General features: G+C 41.3%; 1 protein-coding gene across 1 annotated transcript in view; it reads left to right on the top strand.

Annotated features, from left to right (window-relative positions):
• The window catches only part of CUBN (cubilin (intrinsic factor-cobalamin receptor)), a 146,685-nt gene that overhangs the window by 36,538 nt on the left and 87,691 nt on the right, over positions 1-22,456 (top strand). Inside the window, exons 24-28 of the mRNA XM_009887113.1 lie at positions 2,633-2,793; positions 3,330-3,511; positions 4,180-4,336; positions 6,848-7,035; positions 20,159-20,318. Coding sequence (XP_009885415.1) covers positions 2,633-2,793; positions 3,330-3,511; positions 4,180-4,336; positions 6,848-7,035; positions 20,159-20,318 — 848 coding nt within the window. The remainder of the gene's footprint in view (positions 1-2,632; positions 2,794-3,329; positions 3,512-4,179; positions 4,337-6,847; positions 7,036-20,158; positions 20,319-22,456) is intronic.

Raw genomic sequence — 22,456 nt, 5'->3', positions numbered from 1 at the left:
CTCAACATAAGCCAACAATGTGTACTTGCAGCCCAGAAACCCAACTGTATCCTGGGCTGCATCAAAATAAGCATGGCCAGCAGGTCGAGGCAGCTGATTCTGCCCCTCTACTCTGGTGAGACCCCACGTGGAGTACGGTGTCCAGCTCTGGAGCCCTCAGCACAAGAAAGACATAGGCCTTTTGGAGTGGGTCCAGAGGAGAGCCACAAACATTATCAGAGGGATGGAATACCTCTTGTATGAGGACAGGCTGAGAGAATTGGGGTTGTTCAGCCTGGAGACAGAAGGCTCCAGGGAGACCTTATTGTGGTCTTTCAGTACTTAAAGCGGGCTTATAAGAACGATGGGGACAAACTCTTTAGCACAGCCTGTTGCAATAGGACAAGGGGAAATGGTTTTAAACTAAAAGAGGGAAGTTTTACACTAGATATAAGGAAGAAATTTTTACACTGAGGGTGGTGAAACACTGCAACAGGTTGCCCAGAGAGGTGGTTGATGAACCATCCCTGGAAACATTCAAGGTCAGGTTGGATGGGGCTCTGAGCAACCTGATCTAGTTGAAGATGTCCCTGCTCATTGCAGGGAAGGTTGGACTAGATGACCTCTGAAGGCCCCTTCCAACTGTTCTATGATTCTATATTCTGTTTTATGTTTATCATGTTTAAACAGGAGCTATTCTATGATGCAGCACTAGGAACATGTACATAAACTGCAATATTTGTTGATACTGGGATCACCATTAAACTTAGGATATTAGCATGGTGGTTTCTAGTAAATTTTACAGGACAGAGACAAGCAGAAGTAAGTAATATTTGCAGGAAGGTTAGCTGCATGCTTACAATACAGCTGTGCACGTCCTTTCTGCTGTGTTGATGTATGGGATTTGCACTTTGCAGTGTCAGTGCACCCATTTTGTCCTCATGAGCCAGCTCTCTACATGAACCATATCTACAGAACTCCAGTGTGTTTTTTCACTCTGAGCATGCCATGAGTTTCCATGACCTCAATGAGCACCATGATAAAACTCATTCTGAACATTATACCAGATATAGTCTGTATGGGTTATACCTTGGTAAGTAGTGTCTTATTTTTTAGAACCAAACAAAAAGCTCCTTGCTGAAGGTGCCATATTGAGATTCTGAATGACTGCTGAATTAGCTGGTTGTTTTCAGCTGTACATACAAACTGGAGAAAGTTATGAAAACCTGAAAGGCTTTTTCAATATTTTCTAAGTAAAGAGTTTCATATTTTCGTATTAAAACAGTAATCTGAGATTAAATTTAATCTAACTTTATTTTAACAGTTAACACCTTCATTTGGAGTAGACCTGAATTATAACATTGGGTTTTTTCCCTTTTTCACCTTGAGAACTGAAAACATTAATTTATTGCATAATTTTAGCTCTGTTGTCACTGTGAAGAACTCAGCAGCATTAAACAGGTTTTAGGATATGGCCAGAACCTGGCTAAGTGCAACTCAGCACATTTCTGCTGCATAACTGGATTTCCAGAATGCCTTATCAAACCTGATACCATTAACTGGGGTAGCCAGATAAGTCTTAGGTGAGGTGGCACTCTGGTTTCTTGTCCTGAAGTGTCCTCTGGTAAACTGCATTCAGTCAACTAAGAAGATTGTTCATCTGACCACAGCTGCAGAGGCTGAAATGCAAGTGAGGGGAGGTCCTGGCATGGTTCTTCAACTGCCAGTAACCTGAGACAGTGGCAAGCAGTTTAAGTTGGGAGGATGACAAGAAAACAGAGTGGCAAGGTTTAAGTAGAAATTTCTCTCAAAGACAGGTATAAACCTGTGAAAATGTAATTGAAAGTATTACTGTCCACTTAAAAAGCATCAAATCAAGATCACATCCACAGATAGATATAAATGTATTTATTATTTTCCTGATGACATGTAGTGTATTTTTAATATGGACGTGCTTAAAGGTTAGAAAACAATTGATAAGTTGGTTGTCACCGTCTTTTTTTATTCCCATGAGATGTGCAGGTAGCAAAACAGAACATTAGATGTGCATCCTGATTACAATATTAGCCAATATTTCTGGAAGTACTACTTAATTTAAAAATAGGAAATAGTGGTTGTAGAAACAATTCTGAAGGCTAAGAAAATATTCCAAAACATGCATCATACCAGTTCTGAGAAATGGTTTCCCATTTGTGTGGTGGCAAATAAACATTCTTTTTTTAATAGGGTCAGTCAGCTCATCTGGTTTTGTGCCAGGCTAAGCATTGAAAAGTGAGCAAACTGTTATTTCTTCAAATTAGAAGATTACCTTTGGTTACATCAATAATTTCCACTTTGTAGAATACAGAGAACATTCTGCGTCTGCAGCACCAAGTCTACTTGAGACACTTCTTGAGTCTGTCATTGTATTGACAGGCTCTGGACAGGCTGCTGAGATGAGAGAGTGGACATACCCAGCAAGCAGGTGCTTGTGGTAGGACTTCTCACTGCAAGTAGCAGGATCCCTACAGTATTTGGTACCTGTATTGCTGTGGAAGATGAAGAGTCAGGATTAGTCTTTCCCAGGCCTGAAAGAATCCCAAGAATTTTGATTTGTTAATATTTCTCATGGTTTCCCTCTTTGATTCAAGGTTTTTCTTCTATGTTGTTCTAGAGATGGAGGCTATGAAACTTCTCCTCCTCTTGGAAAATACTGTGGTACAGACCTGCCTCCTGTTATAATCTCTCATGGTAACAAGCTGTGGATAAAGTTTGTAAGTGACATATTTGGCACAAGAAAGGGATTTTCAGCAGAATGGGATGGTACATCAGCAGGTAAAATGATCGCATCAAGTATAAAACCATTTTACACATCTCATTTTTGATCTTTCATTTGTATTTAATTTCTCACCTTTACCCCCACATCTTTTCTGCTTCCCATATTCTAAAGTCTGTCTTCTGATTATATAGCAACATATATTGATGTTTTTAAGATCAAGTATACAACTTTCTCGATCCTTGGGCTTTCTTTTTTCTACACAGGGAAGGAATACTATTCCCTAGATATAATCTAGCATCAACTTTCTTGTATGTTTAGGAAAGCAGTAACAAAGAATTTAATGGAGGGGTTTCTACTCAAAGATTAACTATCTATCAGGAGCACTCCTCAAATTAGATAGATAGTTAATATTTCTAGGTGCTATGGGCTCTCTCCTGCTTACAACACTGTTGGCTAAATGCAGATTTTTGGGGCATCGCTGAAGATGTTCAGGGCATGTGAAGAAGGTCAGTAGTATGAATCTCACATGTCACGTGTAATTCTCTACTATTCTAGGTGTTAAATGTTGGTTTGGTTTCTTTGCCTTTTTCAGGTTGTGGCGGCACTTTGATGACAGCTTCTGGTATCTTCATGTCTCCCAACTACCCTATGCCATATTACCACAATTCAGAGTGCTACTGGTTGCTCAGAGGAAACCGAGGAACCCCATTTGAAATCCAGTTTGAAGACTTCCATCTAGAGTATCACCCAAAGTGCAACTTTGATTACCTTGCGGTATGTACCCTCTGACACTTTGCTCCATAGGAGGCAGCTGAGTATGATGAGTACACAGGCAAGGAAAAACACATGGCTTTGGTCTTCAAATGTTCATAAGCGCACAGACCCAGAATAGGAAGGCTCCATGCTGACAGGCTACTTTCATATTGCAGAGCATTGAGAGGTAAGGCAGCAGTGTCTGTGTAGCTGCTGGTAAGAAAAGCATTTACGTCTAGCTAGAAAGGCCACTGAAATGAGAATCTGTCTATATCTTTATAACTTTGCTGTCTTTTGGACCAAGGCCTTAGTATGCTCTCTTAGTAAATTACAGGGGAAAAGGCACAACAGTGTCAATAACCCTATTGTTAACCCCAAATTTCATATTTGAATTGTTGCATAAATTATTTGAATATTTTTAATAGAGCTGAAATGGAGTGCAACTCCAGTTTTCCCGTCCTCGTGAGTAAGACCCTCAAAACCTACCAGCATTCAGTTACTGTCTTCCTGTTTTTCCACTGATTTTCTTGTTTCTGAAATGCCTGCCAGGCTTCCTTTAAGCAGGAATAGAATTTAACCTTTTGTATACCCAGTAACAATTCCCTTAGCAGACATTTGTCAGGGGGAAATTACGTGAGTTTGTAGTGACATCAGCTTTATTAAATTCTTTTTTTTTTTTTTTTTTGAAGGTATATGATGGCAACAGCAGTAGTGCTAAACAGCTAGGTAAATTTTGTGGGAATCAGATACCAGAAATCATCCATTCCAGTGGAGACAGCATGTATGTAAAACTAAGAACAGATAGCAGTCTGCGAGGTGGAGGGTTTTTAGCCAAATACAAACAGGGTAAGTAAGTAAAAGAAGATGAGAACATGTTTCTACAGTTCAGCTTGTTCGTGAAACCGCTTCTTACAGCCCATGATCTGACCTATTTGCGAGCAGAGGACAATTTATAGAGCATACTATTGACTGACATTCTCTAGTCTGCTACAGTCGCATAACACAGAGAGCTAAAAATTATCTGCCCATCTACCCATGATGAAGGTTATCTCCTCCCTAGAAGAAAGCTGGTGAGATGGTTCTACTTCTATTACCTGTACCAGTGGCACTTACCATTCATGATTTACTCAGAATAACAAGTGCTGGAAGTCCATAACAGGGTAGTTTGGACTGTTCTTGCTCTTCTGCTCACCTAATCTCCTGACTTCTTAACAGAAAAGGCAGATAGAACAAGCTTCTCTGCTCTTCTAGCTGCTTGTGAGGCAGGATGGCAAAGGATATGTGAGTTACCCTCAGCCACCCTGAATCATTGTGGGCACACTTAGGATCATTTAGCCTACCTGGAAAACTTAAAAAAGTTTTTGTATCTTATGGTAAGGGTCATATTTTTCTTGCAAGCCTTTTTCTGTAAAATAGTTCTACCCCAGAAATATCAGAATAATAACATTTGAAGAACAATCCAAGAGGATACATGACAAACTATTTTGTTCCCCGTCACAACCTTGACTATCATCCAGGTGCTTACTATTGTCCTTACACACTCTAGCATATATGGTTAAATGCACATTGGAAGATACAGAATTTCACCACATACAAAATGACTTGCAATCATCTTTGTGTACCCTAAATATGATATGCCCAAGTGACAGGGGTTGCTGTAGGTTTATAGACATTAAATTGTCCTAGGTTTGGACAATAATAAATGGATTACGAAAAAACAAAGCTATTCATCCACACATGGTGTATAGAATAATTAGAAGAATAATTATCCTTAAAGATATCACAGATTCATCTACCATGTACTTTTCAGACTGCAAAGTCAAGCCCATGTATTAGAAAAGGGTTCCCCCCCCTTTCATTAATTAAACAGAAAGAGCACTTTCAAAGCACTCAGACGTAGAACCTGAGCAATCAGATAATGTGATCTACATTTTACATTCATATTTAATTCCTGAAGATGCATCAGAGAAAGCTTTCAATGGCTTGCCCAAAAGCTAAAATTATGTAGGAAGCAGTGGTATAAAATAAGGATGCTCAGATGCCAGATGCATTTATGTGTGCATGAAAGAAATGTAATGATGAATTGGAAAACATTGCAAGGAAAAACATGGTATCAAGTTAACGTTCAAAGGCACCTTTCTGTCTGATATCTTTCTAATAAAATCCTGATGGCAGGGGGTGGTAGCTTTTACCCATCTTGCATTCTTCAAAATCCATTTTGTGCTCTTCATCCTGTCCTTTCAAACAGTTGTATGCTTCAGTGTAGCTTTGTAGACAAGCTTCAGTCCACCTGACCCTGATCTTCAGCTGTATCCTGAGCATTTTGAAGTCCTAAAACCACAGACCTCTGTAAATCATTTGGAAAGAATAAAAAAATGTTGCAGGAGGTAGGTGTATTATCCATAGTGACAGACAATAGAAGAGTTTTGCAAGTGAACCTCGGCTATTTCTGCTGTTCAAACACTGCAGATTTGCTGTACAAAGCAAACAGCCTGTCCTGCTCCCTGCATCATGCCCACTTCTTCTCTGTGCATTACACTGGTCTGCTCCCAATACACGTTGAGTGCTGTCTCCAGACAAGGGATTGCCCATATTGATATTTTCTGTCTTTAGTGAAAGTTGGATACAGGAAAATGAGACTCACTGAGCTAATGCCATAATTGTAATTTCACTCTTTATCTAGTTTAGTTTCTTTTTCATTCTCTCTGATCTTCAAGGAAAACTCTCATTGTTCCAGGTGAGTGTGCAGTTCTTATGCTAGGGTGTTACTGGATGACTCACGAGGAAAATCATGGCTCCTTTTTAAAGAATTTAAAGAATTTCGTGATCACTTCCAGCTCCTGGAGCTAGAAAATCCAATACAAGTAGTGTATTTTCCATTTGTTGTTTTACCCAGGGATTATAATTTTTTTTTTAAGTTTGCTGAAGTAAACCACTTTAATCCATTAGCTAATCTTTGTTGAGCACCCTCCCCAAATTTTTTCAAGTGACATGGCAAATTTCTATTATTAGTTAAAAAAAAAGTAGAAGAAAACATGTTTCAGAACTAACCATGTATTTAGAATTAAAGAAAACTACCAAAAATATATGTACTACATATTCTGATGAGTCTGCAAGTGTCAGAAAAGAAGGACATAATAGAGCTAAAAGATTCAAGTTTGGAAAGTCTGGATTTTGTTGCCAATGTATGCAATATATTCTCCAATAGGTCGCAATTCTTTCTGCATCATTTCTCTTCTCTAAATAAAAATATTTCTTACCTTTTAATGGTATCAGTAACTTCAGTTAGTAATTTTTTGAGATAATCGATTAATAGGCACTGCAAAAATATAATTTATCATCACTTTTATTTTTCAGTTTGCCATGAAGTACTGACCGTTAATCGTAGTCATGGCATATTGGAAAGTTTAAATTTTCCAAATAATTACCCATTAAATGAGCACTGCAACTGGACTATCCAAACTACAAAGGGGAACACACTCAGCTATAGCTTCACAGCCTTTGATTTAGAAGATGGAACTGACTGTGACCGTGACTTCTTGAAGGTATGTGCCCAGATTCTAGAAACAAGAAAAATCAGGTCTTTGTCAATGAAGGAAAAACAATAGGGGTGTAGAAGACAAGGGGGAAATTTCTTATCTAAATTTAGCCATTAAAACTCACATTTTAAGTCCAAATGATTTGACCCTGTTTCCTCTGTGATCAGTAGGGAGCAAAGCATTGCCAGAGAGCACTTCTTCCTACGTTAAGACAGGTGTCTGCAATAGGGAGGATGAATCACTTGGCAAGTGCCTAGACTTGCTACAGAGAGTCTAGCTACCACCTTAGAGTAGATGCACTGGCTTTTAGGGGTGAAGGGAGATGTCATGATTCTAGCTTCATGTCAAGAAGAAATCCTGAGATTAGTAATTTGATTGCAAAAAGGCAATGAGCACAATTATATCTCTCTTGTTTTTATCTGAGAAGGAGTGGGGAATGTTCAAAAACCCTAAAATGTGTTATTTTGACTTTTTCAAAGGAAGGGTTCCTGTGTCTCCTGTTTGTATTTTCCGTTTCATAATTAATCTGCTTCTTTAAAGGGACTGAAAGAAACTGAATTTACCCACAAACAAAATGAGAAATTTTTAGCCAAATAAAACCATCCAGTCAATATAAAGCCAAGTACCCTTTATTTTCATTTCCTAAAAAAAAAAAAATATTTCTAGGACAACTGAAAAGATATTTTCTCTCAGTTTTATACTGTGTACTGTGCGAAGTAGAGTGTAGTCATGATTACTACTATACTGAGGATTATAATCTTGTGCCTACAATTTCTCTCTTTTGCTGAACTAATCCATCCTTCACCCTTGTACACGATGCCAGCATGTAGCCTCTGTGCTCTACTTAGATTTTGCACAAGAGGAATGACATTTAGAGAGGTGTTACAGAAGACTACTTACAGCCAAGGAGAGGGCTAAGGAATAGTGCCCACGTTTCTGGGGATATTACTTACACTGGGGTCTTGCGGAAGGTCCAGCAACAGGCCTGGTGATGGGCTAATCTGTTCCCTGTAGATGTCCTCCCTCGCTCCCTCTACCTCATTACTATGCCAGCATTCACTGCTCAAAGCTGGTAATAAACTGACAAAAGTGGTGTTCTTCCAGCTTGCTTCTCTTTGTGGCCAGGAATGGAAAGAAAGAATAGACATGTGAAGAAAATAAACAAGGGATCACTGTATTGAGAACTAACTATTAAACCCTGGTTCATTTTGTGAGGAGGCTGAAAAGGGAACATTGGAGCCAAGTGGAGAGGCCAGTGCTAGTCTCAAGATGCTTAAGCCCTTGATCCGTGAAAAGCAGGAGCCCTGCACACAGTAGCCAGCCAGTGAGGAGCAAGAGACTTGCCAGAAGACGCTATTCTAGACATAAGTCAAGGCTGGAGGAATAGTGCCAGAGGCAAGGACCTGGTCCAAAGCACTTAAAAGAACAGAAATAGAACATATCAGAGGGAGTGAGCAGACAGAAAAAGGAGCAGAAAAGTACTTGCACTCCTTGTTTTAACAATTTTTCAGTGCTTCCAATCAAAGAAAATGCATTCTGAAAGAGGTATAAAAGGGAAAATGGAAGGGAAAAAGAGTCATGGAAGTGTGTTAAGGAGGCTTTAATTTGGAATTCGTGTGATATTACTTATAAATTGTTCTCCAAATGCCATTAAGAAATACCACTTGGAAAAGATGTTCTCATTTAGTTGTTGCATGCTGCACAAATATGTGCCATAGTGTAAAAAAAGAGAGCAAGGTTGAACCAGCTAGGGAACCGAATAGTGTTTGCTCCCACCCTGTGTCTTGCGAAAGAGGAGCATGTTGGCAAGGCTGTGAGTGCTCTGTGGTGTAGGCCAAAGGGGGAATAATCCGGAATAAGTGTGCAGTCAACTTTCTAAGCAGACTGCAGATATTTGGGACTTCGCTGTCTGAAATCCACGTGGAATCTGATGCCACTGCAAATTGGAAAAAAGGTTAACAAAAAAACCCTCAAGTCATAGCTGTTCAGCTAAGATAAATTACTTTTCTGCTATATGCTAGTTTTGAGATTCTTTTCTTGCAAAAAGGCCTAAAAGGGGAAAGCTCTGGTGCTCTGGCTGAGTATAACCCTGGGAAAACAGAGGTATAATCCTGTTCACTGTAGGCCAAGTGGGTGGTGTGTGGAACCATGTGCCAGAGCCTTTCACCATTTTCTTGGAGGAAATGGGAAACTGCTGCTCAGACAGTTTCCATGTAGCTGCATTCGCAAACTAGAGTGGCCACTGGTGCTGAGCAAGTGCTCTTTTTCCCCAGGAGCTTTTATGTTCCCCCTTTTCTCATTTCCTTTTGGGTTTGGTGGCAGCAGGTCTCCAACCTCAGCCCCTTGCAGCAGGTAGCAACACCCTACTTGTCATCTTAGCTCTGTGGCACCCCTAGCAGTAGTAGCCTGGTGCTCTGTGGCAGCTAGCAGATGGCAGGCTTGGTGACAATATTTGATGCTACTTGTTGGGACCCTGGGGATAGGAAGGACAAAAGTTAGCCTTTAGGTTGGATCAGGTGATGATCACAGTTGTGGTGGTAGAGGGAGTATGGGAAAGTCATACATGATGGAGAAGGACAAGCATAAATGTTGCAGAGGTGTTACGGCAGAGAGCTCACCTGCCTGAGTGGAGTACAATCAAGAAATGGCAGTTGCAAAAAAAAAAAAAAAAAGAATAGCAGAGCTGCTTTTAAAGGTCAGTGGGGAAAACAGATTTAATGCATGTGGACATACTTTCATGACAGTGCAAAAATTTCAAACTAGAGCTCTGATTTTTATTTAAATCTTTCTGAATGAGAAAATCATAGTGCTTGTGTGTGGGGACAGCTAGACTGGGCAAGCTGCATTCCTGAGTACTGTTGGACATGTCCCGCTGGACACTTTCATTTTGGTCCCAGTCTCCATGCTGGAAAAGGACTTGTTCTTCATCTTCGTATTTATTTATGACTTATACTTCTGACCCAAACCCACGCATAGTATACAAGAGGAGCATTCTGCCCTGTGATTAATTCAGTCTGATATACACAGAATATATTAATTTGCTATTTGCTCCCTGGCTTAGTCTACATTTGAGTCAGAAATTAAGTACGTAGAATAATGGCAAACCCAAAAGTTTCTACACACAGGTATTCCTAGTGGTTTTCAGTTACCAAAGACACTATCATCACTTAGAACAAATAAAAGTTTCAAAAACAGGACAAGGAAAAAGATAGTCAGATGTATAAAGAGCACAAATAAGTGCAAGTCCAGTGCACAGCTGTCCCAGACTGAAACGCAGTCACAGCGGTACAATGAGAAGTCAGCCATGTATTGCATTACCTATTTCCTTTCTCCTTTGATCATGGGATGCTTCTTGTGAGCAAGACCGCCTTTTGCAGCAGCTGGCTGGTGTTACTCATGGTGAGCAGCATTCCCTCTCCGCAGGGAGACTTGACTGACTCTGACTCAGTCTGGCCTGGGCAGGGCCTGTAACTCCACCTCTTCAGCATGTACAACTTTTTATACCTGTGTCAAGTAGGAAGGAAAAAGCCCTGTTTTCTGACTTGGTGGCAATTTTCTGCCCCTGTGCATAGATGCCAAAAATTGAGAAGGCCCAGAGTGGGAGGGAGGCAAAACTGCAGGTTTTTATAATGTCAGTCTCTAGCATGAATCTCATGTGAGCATTTTCTCAACAAATAAGCAGCGTGCAGTGTTTCATGGCCTGTCGGAGGATTTTGGCTTGTTGCTAGTAATGCTTACAGGATGTGTGACATTTTGGAAGTTTTACAGTGAAGTTTCAAGCATGTGAGATGAATTGCTTCTGATAAAAACATGCCACAGAAGTGGCAATGATATGATATAAGGCATACCAAACAACAGACTGTTTCCTGATGCTGCACTAACTGTAATTAGATTGGATGGTCTTTAAATTATGTTGCGTGCTGTGGCTTGGCTTAATAACCTAACATTAGTCTTTCTAGAGGAGTCATCAGGCTGTAGCCAGTGAGATATTGCAGACAATGACATAGAAATGTCATTCCTTCCTCTACATTCACCAGCTTATTAGCTGAACAAGCATATATTTAACTCCCCATCTTTAATGATGAATTACCTTCTTATTTAGTATGACAGAACATAATCTCCACAGAGGCAAAGCTATTTTATAAGTAAGGACAATGTCATGTTACTGCCCTGAAGATCAGAGTCTTGCAGTAGGACTGATATTTGCTCCTTTCTTATTCAAGAAAAATATAATTTGAAAACCACTAATCTTTCTGTTCTTCAGTGGCAATGTCCCTCTATTTTCTTCTCCTCAGAAAGTACAACTGTCCCTTGAAGACTGGTCTGTTTAGCATCTGCTTTTAATAAGTACAGGGAAGACTTTGTCCAGCCTTTTGCAAGATGCCACCAGCCTGATAAGCAGATAGTAAAATTGTGTCATGCAGCAAGACAAGTTTCAAAGCTCTCTGTTTGAGTCTCACCCCTTTGGTTTGTAGGAAAGGATGGAATTATCATTGGGTTCATGCAAAAGAACATCTTCTGGGGGAAAACGACTGCCTGATAACAACAATAGCCTTCTTTCTGCTGCAGGGCAGGACAGAGCTCCTCTTTGGAATAAAGCACTTCCTTTCTTGCTTACTGCCAGTGTATTAAAGCAGGTCAGACTCTCAGCAATTAGGCTCAGGGTGGTTAAAATACCATTGCACCCTTATATGTGGATATTATCAAATGAGTGCAGTAATTAATATGGCATCTGGTCCTGAGAACTGTTTCATTTCCTTCTGGTGGTAACAGGATATGTCCCTTTTTTTCTTCTTTAAACCACAGTAGCATTCCAGGGATGTGCCATAATATCCTTTTTCTCCATCTGGGAATACCGCTTTAGATAATTGTTGCTTGCCCTCAGCTGGTCATCCTCTTTTTTTATTAGCTTATCATAGGAGAAAAAAAAAGCTTACCCTGTTTCTAGTTTTACTCTCTTCTGTATTTGTAGTAATTAAATATGCTTAAAACATATTAGGAGATTAACATTATTAAATTTTATTCATAAGTGTGTCTTTTTAAAATGCTGCAGGAATTCTCCAAGCACAGAGAATGGCTTTGCTTATGGCCAAGAATTGATTTACAAAATGTCACCGGTAGTACATTACCCTGGGGAAGCAGATGATATATTAAATATACCCATCCAGGTTCTTCACACAGACATCACATTACAGCCTGCTGGCCAGACTGCAGTGGTATCCATTAACGTATTACCATGCAAGCTGGCAGCACGCCAGCCCATCCCTGAATTCCTTCAGGGGTTTATGGGCCTCCGCAAGAAGTCCTTCAGTGGGAGACTGTAAGGATAAAAACAACAAATCTGCTTGGGTTTCTGTGGCAGGCCTCACCATTGGTACACAAGGAAATCTTAGACTTTGCACTGATTTTCAATAAGAGATCTGGATACTCAGAAGGAAGAGTTTTGGGCCAAAAAGCTGCCCACCCTAGACAAGACTGGCTCAGGACTCAGATTTTTGTTTTCCCAATTGCCCACATTGCCAGAATCAAAGTACACTTTGGCTTTGGTGTTTGAAAGGTTACTTAGAAACAGACTTACAAATGCACACAAAAACTCCCACCCCTCAAGACAGCTAAATTTGTCAGTGATGAAAGGGTTGCATGGTGCTTACAGAAACCTCAGATGACAAGAAGCACGAGTGAAGCCAACACAGACTCTGCTCTTGGACTTACAAAATGAGTCAGACCTTCATGGACTCAGCATTTTCCACACCCTGCCAGCTCAGAGCAATGTGACTTTGCCTGTATCTTCAGGAAAAAGCACTGTACAATGAAGTGACTGTGAAATAATACCATATGATGGTAGTGTGCATGCCCCTTGTTGGGGAAAGGGCGTTTGGGACTCATCTAGTTGCAGCTGGATTCTCCTCTCCTCCGTTCTTCTGTATTCCAAATTTTGCTGAAAAGCCTGGCCAACATCTGTGAGACTATCTGTGCAATGAAGTGGCTTATCCCACTCAGCAGAAGCATCACAATATGAAACTACATGGTGGCTGGAGAAACCCCATCTGCATTGGTCAAAGCTTGCCCTCATCAAAGGGAAGCCCCCAGACAACACAGAGAAAACCACACCAGGCTTTGAGGAAGATCTTGTCCCTCCCCTCCCTGTTGTTCCCACGAACAGGCAGTTTTGCTTTCCTGGAAGCCTAAGAAGCAGGAATATTTCCCATTTCTCCCATTGTCTTCCCAAGACCAAGCTGCAGCTCTCCTCAGTTGCCATAGTTATGCATGATGCAAATTTTCTCAGATGTGGGGATTCCCAGAGAGGATCCTGCCCTCTGGCCTCTGATGGTGTCAGTGTGATGGTGCTTGCACTGGCAGTTCAGTTTATCTGGGCTGCCAAAGCACATGAGGAGCAGCACTCAGTCCTGCACGGAGTCAGCAGTGCTGCAAACTGCCCAGAGCTGCCTGGGCTTTTCAGAGCAAGCCCACCTTCTCCACCCCCCTCTCCGATTGCTCTGTCCCTAGGCACAGACCCATCTCTTTGTAAGGAGTTTTTCCCACAGTAGCAGCTTTCTGCTAAAGAATAACATTGGAAATATTATTGCCCCAAGCTCAAAATCAGTCCTGCTCCCTCCACCACATGTGGATTCTTGCTGCAGAGGAACTGCCTCAATTTCTGAGTTGTTGAGGAAAACAGGCATTCTACCAAAATAGCCACAGCCTTGTGACCAGGCATGTGGGATCCCACTGCCACAAGGGCGTGGATCCACAAGCAGCCCCTTGGTCAGCAAAGGCAGGGGAGACACTTCAGGGACCCATTTGGATGCTGGCCGAGACAGCAAACCTCTGACTGTACCTCAGGGAGAGGCATGGGTTTAGCAGCAGGACACGGGCAGCCTGGGTTTGCCCTGGGCAATGAAGCCATGATTTGAGGTCAAAGCACCCACAGTGGTTGGCAGAAAGGCAGGCTTTTCAAACGCATTCCCACACTGGACCACGTTGCTTTCAGCTCAGCCCGCTCCATCCAGTGTGCAGAACTGCCCCAGTGCAGGTGGCTGAGACCTCCATCCAGACAGCATGGCGAGTAGGTGGAGGTGCTTTCCTAATACAAGCTTGGGGATGTAAAATATCATGCTGAACAAATCTTGGGGTTGTCCTACTAGGCAGATATCTCCTGGCATTCCTTTCTTAAACAGCAGTTGTTTCCTACTCCTATATCTAAAACAATTTTAAAATTTCATCCAAAGATACACCCTGCATTTCTTACATTCTTATAATAAATCCAGAGCCTTGCTAAAAAAAGAAATGATTATTTTTATTTCATTTGCAGAAATAAACCTTTCCTAGAAAGACAGGAATGAGCAGATATGCCTGTAGTTAGAAACTCTTGTTTCTTTGAGAAGGTAGTAAGTGGTAATATGAGAGATGAAAAATTCTTTTTAAAAAATTATTGCAGTCCAATGTGGAATTTAACTTTGCTTGCAACTTTCAAAGGGCTCTGAATATTTCAGGCTCAGTCTACAAGACAAAACATAGACTCAGATACAACTCTTACTATTAAAAAACTAGAGATTTATACATTTCCATATGTTAGACAAATGTTAGCAAGGTTAATCAGAGTGCCTTTATGTCTAGTGATGCACAATGTCAAACTCCCATTGTACTATGGAATAAAATGGTTAATTAGTGAAAGTGTGTCATTGTGTGGAGACAAGTTGCCTACTGTGGTCAGAGCAAGGCGTTTTATCAAAGGTCATCTAGGGCATAAACCTATTTAAATACTCATATTAAAACATTATTGAGAATGAGTTCTTAAGAAGGGCTTTTTTCTAGCGGCAATTGCAAATGCTTCTCATCAGGCAAGGACAAATATAACTTCATTTTGTTCTGTTTGTGCAGAAATAACAAGGTTCCACACTGTAAATCGCTCAAAGTCTTAAGCTGCCTTTGTTTCTGTGAAAACTATGTTGCTGTGGTGCTAAGCTAGCACAATGTGCCACATCCTGGAGCTTTAGTTTATTTGTTTTTTCCCTCTGGCTGACAGACCTGCAGGTTCTCAAACTTGCACTCTAGTTCTAGAAGGAAATGTGTTGCTTGGGAATGGATTATTTTTATTGGTGTTAATTCCTGCTTTAACAATTAATGGTGATCTCACTTTGGAGTGCATTCTGTTACTTGGATTATGATTATATTGTCTGTTTTTTGCTTCATTTTGTTTTCTGGTAACATATTTGTTGCGATGCCATCAGAATTTCCTTTTCAAAAAATGACCTGTTCAGGAAGAGCTGCGCAGATACCTGTAATCACTGCCTCTAGCGTTTAGATCAGTCCAAGGAATCCCATGCCAGGTTTCCCGCTTCTAAGAGGAAAGGGATACTTGTGTGTGTCAGAATAGCTCTTCGAGGATGTCCTAGAGGTTCCAGCAATGGGTGGGGCACTCGCAGCTCTGCTGGTCTGATCCAAGGCACAACCTCCTCTGCTGAATTCTGCAAATACAGCCCAGGGCTGTTGCTGCTGGTCCCTGTGAAAAGGATTTCAGGCTGCAGACAAGACTCAAATGGAGACAATTATTGAAATAATTACCCATAATTTTTAATAAATTAATGACATCTGATAATAGGATTAATTACAGTACAATAAAATGGGAACTGTCAGTATTCATAGGATGGATTTTGCCCTCATATGAAACTGACAGTTTGTCTTTGAAGACTGTCATCTCTGGATTGAGACTGAGTGTTGTGCCTAACTAGTGTATGCAAGCAGCTTTTTTCCAGAGCAGGTTAGGCTGGGGGTTTTCCTTTATAATCATTTTCCTGGTGAAAAACCATGCCTTTTCACAGAAATAAAGTTCTCCAAGAGAAAACTGAAATTTTGCCCTAAAAAAAATAATCAGTTTTCTGCCAGGAAATCCGAGCAGATGGAGTCCCACTACCTGTCTGGAAGGCTCCTGCCAGTCCCACTTTTCAAAAAGGAATAAGCTTGACAAGGCACTCGGCTAGAAAAATGTCCCTGCTTGGAGTACGCCCAAATGGAACTTGTTCAGAGTTTCTTTCCTCCCATTTGTTTGAGATCTTTATTTCTTTCCATGCAGCAGAAACTCCATTTTCCAGTCAGCTCCGTCCCCGAGCCCTTGCTCCAGTTCTGGCAATGAGCTCCTCTGTGACACAGGCCACGCTGCTTTGCTTTGCTCCTCCCAAGAGAAGTGAACAACTGTGGCCTCCAGAGCTTCATTACTAGTGTCAGCAACATATTTCCAGGCTGAAGAGTCAGAAAAGCCAAAATGTAATACCGGTGACCGTGGTGCCTCCTCTGGGAGAGCTGCCTAAGCTGAACCCTTCCTGCAGCCATGGCTAGCCCTGCTGTCCCACTACAATGTACAGCAGATGGTTTTCAGTTGCCACTTTGCTGCAGGGCAGTCCCACAGCTTGATTCACCCCTTAGAGAGCTAGTACCTCCCCTTCTTACTTCTGTGTCAGCCTATACGCTTGCTCCTAGGCAGCCTGATAAGGAGTTTCTCCTAACAGTTATTGAGCCCATGTGTAATAATTCGTCTGAACCTGCCTGGGAGCAGGCTGATGAAATGGAGCACTCCAGATACTGCTGGGTAATTGCTTTGGTTAAAGAGGGGGGGCTAAGGATCTGAACATGTGCTGCAGCTGTTTGCATATTTTGCCTGTTGGATTGTCTGCCAAAATCATTATGAAGCCCTTGGGTTTCCTGAGGGAAGCTAAAAGGTCTGAACAAATAAATAAATTACGAAACAAATATCTACACAGAAAGGGAGCAAGCACTTTCTTCCCAAGCAGCATCTGGGAGAAAGCCCAATCCCCAGTTCCTAGAGTAAGCGTGGTACCATAGTGGCTAATAAATAGTGCCCCAAAATTAAATTGTCTTGTACAGACCAGCAGAGTACCTTGCTTCATATAGCCTAGGGAAGAACCTTCCCTTGATTTGCAGCAGTTTAGGACAGCACAGCTGACAAAGCAGGCCCCTAAACAAGAAACACTATCTCAGAGATCAGAAGAGAAATTGTGGCTCATGAGATCTGCGTTCAGCTTCGGTTTCACTTGCCCATATTTGTGTGAGAGCAAAACGTGGTTTAAGAAGTTCAAAATGCCTTGTGAAAACACACAGCTGTTCCCTTCATTTAGAAGTGAAAGACAGCTTGAAATTCTAGCAGTCGTGGTTCTGCCTCTCTCAATGAGTTACAGCTGGCCGGGCACTCGAATTTCCTGCGAAACTCCGCTCTGAACCCAGACCCACGGGGCAGTGCGGCATGAAGGGATTGCCATAGTAACCGTTCTTTGTGTCTTGAAAAACTGACTAACTGTTTTGAGGGGAAATTACATAGAAATGTGACATTCGCTGTCTTAGATGAAAATAACACTCCCTTGATGAATCAAAGTTGCAGGAGACTCATGAAGGTTGGGTTTTTTTTGTTTGGATTTGAAAGTTTCTGGGTATGATTTAGTCCATAGTTCTTTAGAATGGTATTTCACTTGTAATCATGAAAGCTAACGGCTGATCGTTGAATATATATCTTAACATAGTTTTTGCTTCTATTCAGAGCACAAATTCAGGATCTCCACATTGATTTATTCTTTGCCATTCATGTTTTTCTGGTGTAAGATTTCCATGGGTTGAAGCCACAGAAATATGAGTAGTATATACCACAAAGCTGTCGAAGGAAGTAGTACTATTAAAAAATCTAATTGGATCTGACTTTATTTCGTTTTGCTGAACTTAAGCCATAAAAGAATGTATAAAGCTCTCAGCCTGGCTTGGAGGAAGGTCATAACTGTAATGCTGGGCATGGGACATCTCATCTGTCTGTCAGGTGGTCCTTCAAGCTTTACATTTGGAAAGAATGCAGATGGATATTCAACTTCTTAACATCTAATCTTTATGACAATTTCATATCTATTCTCGACCACATCTGATCAAGGCTTTGCAAGAACTACCAGCAACAGGTCTGCAATTCGAAACTTTCAAGCTTTTCTGATCTCACCTAGAGAAATCATACCAAATGGAGTGATAGTTCTCAACTTCCAATACACTTCTCATACTCTGAGCCTTTCATTGCATTAGAAGATTGAAATCAAAAAGATTCGTGGTCACCAGCCATAAAATAGGCCATGGAATATTACCATAGAATTATTCCTGCAATTTGCCCCTAACTTCTGGCTGAACTACATCCAATTTTGTTTTTTTTTTTTTTTAAAGATATTCAAACTAGACTGTCTGCTTAAGGATTTGAAACCATTTGAGTAGATTTCTTGGCCCCAACTAAGTCTTAAATCAACAATCAGATTTCTGAAGGTTCTGCAAGACCAATATCTTGAACAGAAAAGCTGAGGGTTTAATTACTCATTCCCATATGTGTGTCTGCTAGAAAATGTGTGCAAAAATTAGTAGCTAGTGTGGTTAATCAATATTTACTGTAATATCATACTTCCATACTATGGATGTTGAGTGTAGGAGAATTCCTACTGAAATAAGAGGTATTTGGAAAAGAGATTTGAATGGAGAGCAAAAATAAATAAACCTTGGCTGTTTTTCTAGAGATCATAGATTTGATTCTTTGCACGGAGAGAACTTTACGGTGATGGCTTCAGAACAGAGAAAAGTTTTTGTAGAACTTCTGAAGGGAAGCATGCCAAAAATTCACAATGAGAATGTTCAGACATGATTTCTGTGCCAGTAATTTGCTGGGTTGTGTTAGGAAGATGTGCTCTGTGAGACAGAAGATTGGATGAACTGTGGCAAAGTGATAAAAAAGCACAAGGGTTGCTGTTTTTCTAAACTTTAAGAATCATCATAACAAAAGTAGAAATAATAAAGCAACTCCTAACTTGACAACTGGCAATCTGATAAGTCAAAGGCAATTCAGCTGAAATGTGTCAATTTTACCAATTTTGCAAAAATTATTCACCTCATCCCTGAAAAATGACATTGAGCACTGGGATATGTGGTGAGGAACATAGATGCATATTCAGTGTGATTTACTGGGTTTGAAAAAAGTCACAAAACTAGGACTTGAAAGGCTCTTTAAACCTATTTGGAGACAACTAATGTAAAGAGGCTTAAAATATGTAAGCATCCACTATTAACCCATCAAAACTTGTATTGTTTTCATTTAAATGTGAGTATATGACTAACTCCAGATTTCAAGATTTAAATACACAAATATTTCCATAGTATGTTATTTGCAGGTTGTTGTTTGGGTTCACAGAATTCACAGAATTCACAGAATTGTTAGGGTTGGAAGGGACCTCTGGAGATCATCTAGTCCAACCCTCCTGCCAGAGCAGGGTCACCTGGTTTGTGGGGTTTTTGTTTGGGGTTTTTTTTTTTTTTAGAGTGGTGATGTTTTAAGAGTCGGATGGAGGATTTCTTATCTGTATTTGGGGAACAGAAAGATTTTCAGGCTGGCTACATCTGCCAACACACTGACTGTCAAAATACCATCACGTAGAATATGACTAGGAGTTCAAACATAAAGTGTTTCTAAGTACAAAAGTTCAGAAAGCATGACTCAGTCCACTTCTCCTCCAAAGCAGTACACTAGCATAAAATCATGAAACAATAAATAAACATATGTGAAGTCTGCCTTGTGTTTTTTGAAGATTCATTTTGCTTTTAGTTTTCAGTTTGTCCTCACTACTCTGGGAGGCCCTGATGATGCTGACTGCTTCGTTTTCTCCATCACAAGCTCAGCCAGTCCTGAAATCACCTGAGTGCAGTCTTAAAGTAATGAAGATGTCAACAGTCATCACCGATGGGTTTGGAGGCACTGAGCATCTAAGATGCACAGTCAAATCACACCCATGACATCCTTTTTCTTTCTATTTCAGTTCATTGCCATTTGCCCTTTATCTTCTTCCCCAGCAACCCCCAATACACACCAAAACAGAAACATTAAAACCTTCCTACTGTACACAGTGTGCAGCCAGGTTTAAAGGCATATTGCAGTTATATTTGCTCATCACTTCATCCAGATCTTTCCATGCTCCCCAGAGCTCATATTGCTGTGCAAAGGCGGCCGGTGTGAGAAATCTCACTGTTTTTTCTTGGACATCCTTTACAAAAACATGAAGAACTGGGGAGCTCCTTCTTACTGACTGGGATATTTTTTGTTTCATTTCAGCTCTATGATGGGCCTAATGTGCAATCCAACCTGATAGGCACTTTCTGTGGACAGTCTCTTCCACTGGCAGGGAACACTACAGGGACCAGCCTTCATGTGGTGTTCTATTCTGATGGACTGAATGCTAGGAGCGGGTTCCAGATGCTGTGGCATGTTAATGGTAAGTTAACCAGGTTTCCTCTGGGAAGGTATGTTTTCTTCTTCCCTGTACGTGTAATGGTGTCCCAGCATATGCCACCCTATGTCAGCTAGGTAGAATTAATCCATTACAGCTCTAAAACCACTGCATTTCCTCATAATTCCTCAAATACTTTCCCAGTGGATGTTTCTGCACATGCACACCTTTAAGATCATCTGATCAGAGACTTAGAGCTGCTGTGAAATATGCTTTCATCTGCAGAAGCAGGCACAGCGATGGGGGGCAACTGCAGAATTTCTGTACTGAACAGGAGATATATGCTATTATATGGGAATCATAGGTGATGGGCTTTCTAATGGGAAACACTCAGTCCTCCATTTGCCCCATTCCTATAGACTTGTGTTTTCTGTGCAGGCTTCTCTCTAGTTTTCTTTAGTGGTGCTTGTTTGGTCGGGTAGTGCGTTCACTTCCAACTGCCCTCCACCCCCCTTCTCTGCATGAAATAACATTGGCCAGGATGTGCTTTGGGTGGTTTTTCTCTTGTTCTTGCATGTCACCAAGGCTGTCACAGGCCTCATTAAATAGGCGAGCATGCACACCAATTATAAATAAATCTGTTAATGATCGTACAACTGCAAACTATGTTTGCAGTTTCTTCATAAGTAAGGCTACAAACGCAACTTTTTCACTCTGCTTATTTAACAACAATATTGGACAGTAACAAGATTAAATGGTGTGCCATTGTACAACCCATCAAAGAGGATCCAACCTTGAAAATAATTAAATTGCCACAGTTGCCGTGCCTGTCTAATCAGTTCACACCATTCAGTTTTGACAGCATTGTAAAGCAGCTGAAATCGGCTGTGGAGGCCCCACCGTGGGTTGCTGAGGTGTATGGCATGCTATACATTGTTTGAATAGGAGCTCCTCTGCACTACCACAGACTGCTGGCGTTTGCAGGCTCCCGAAGGGCTCTCATCGACTAGACAGTGGTGTTTTGCATTCAGCAGAGGTCAAGGAGCATTTCTGGGCAAAGGAGGGACATATGCGGGAGGAGTGAGATGTGTGGCAGGAGCCAGCAGGGGAAGTGCCGCAGCACAAAGGTACCTTCTTGTGCTTTGAGGTGATGTCATTCTGGTACTGCACAAAAGAAGAAAAAGTGGAGGCTTTTATGCACAGCCAGATGACATCAGCTCCATACAGTAGCCATGGTGCTGGGTTAACTTGCTTTTCTAAAGCTCTCAAAGCTTTCCAGAATCTGCCTGCGTAGTAAGCAGTCTTGTGCTTTCCCTCCACGCCCCCCCTTACTCCCCCAAGCATTTCCCGGACTCTCCAGCCCTCTCCCATCCCCCCTACCCTCCTTTTTGCACTGACACATTAATTTCTGCGTTAGTCGGCGCTGCCCCTCTGTTAGTTCCTGGACACTAAACTGCAGCTGCACAGGGCTGAGACTGCTAATGTGGGGCTCTGTCTGAGCAGCAGAGCACGATCTGTGGATTCAGATAGGGCCAGTTCCTAGGGAATGTCATTGCTGGCTCAGAACATCACAGCTGCCACTCCTGACAGCCTGTAATATGAGTGCAAGTTCCTCCAGAGTTGCCCACAGTAATCTTCTTTTTGTTCATTGCAGGCACTGCCTTTTTTTCTCAATTGGTGTCATGCACAAATATGGGTATTCCTCTTAGCCTTGGTGGCTGGGCATATACCGTTGCCCGAGACTGGATAAAATTAGATATGTTCCTGTGGTTGGGGTGCTATATTTGCTTCTCCCTTCTGAAAATCTTTCAAATACACACAAATAAATCTGGGTGGAGAAAGTCCCTTAGTCTAGGGGAACTCATCAGGTGACACAGCTTTGAGTTGGTTATTTCAGAGAGAAGCATTGAGGTCCCCTCTTCTCTGGGGGCGAATCCCTAAGAGAATCTAAACCTGGATCTGGTAACATCTCACCTGACGAGAAAATAACAAGGCTATATATATTGCTGCGAGAAGAGCTTTTACTTCTGCTCGAGTGACAAATGTGTGGTCTAGAGTTCAAGCTGCTGTGAATTATTTCTCAGGCTGTCCACGTGCTCCTTAACTGGCAGTTGTGAAGCATCTATGAGATATATATCAAAGACGTTCACATGCTTTGGCGATAAAAGAGATCAGCACTTATA

The sequence above is a fragment of the Charadrius vociferus genome, unplaced genomic scaffold (genome assembly GCF_000708025.1).
Source record: "Charadrius vociferus isolate BGI_N301 unplaced genomic scaffold, ASM70802v2 scaffold126, whole genome shotgun sequence".
NCBI classification, from domain to species: domain Eukaryota; kingdom Metazoa; phylum Chordata; class Aves; order Charadriiformes; family Charadriidae; genus Charadrius; species Charadrius vociferus.
Note: the sequence above shows the minus strand (reverse complement) of the source record. Positions and strands in the feature narration are given on the sequence as shown.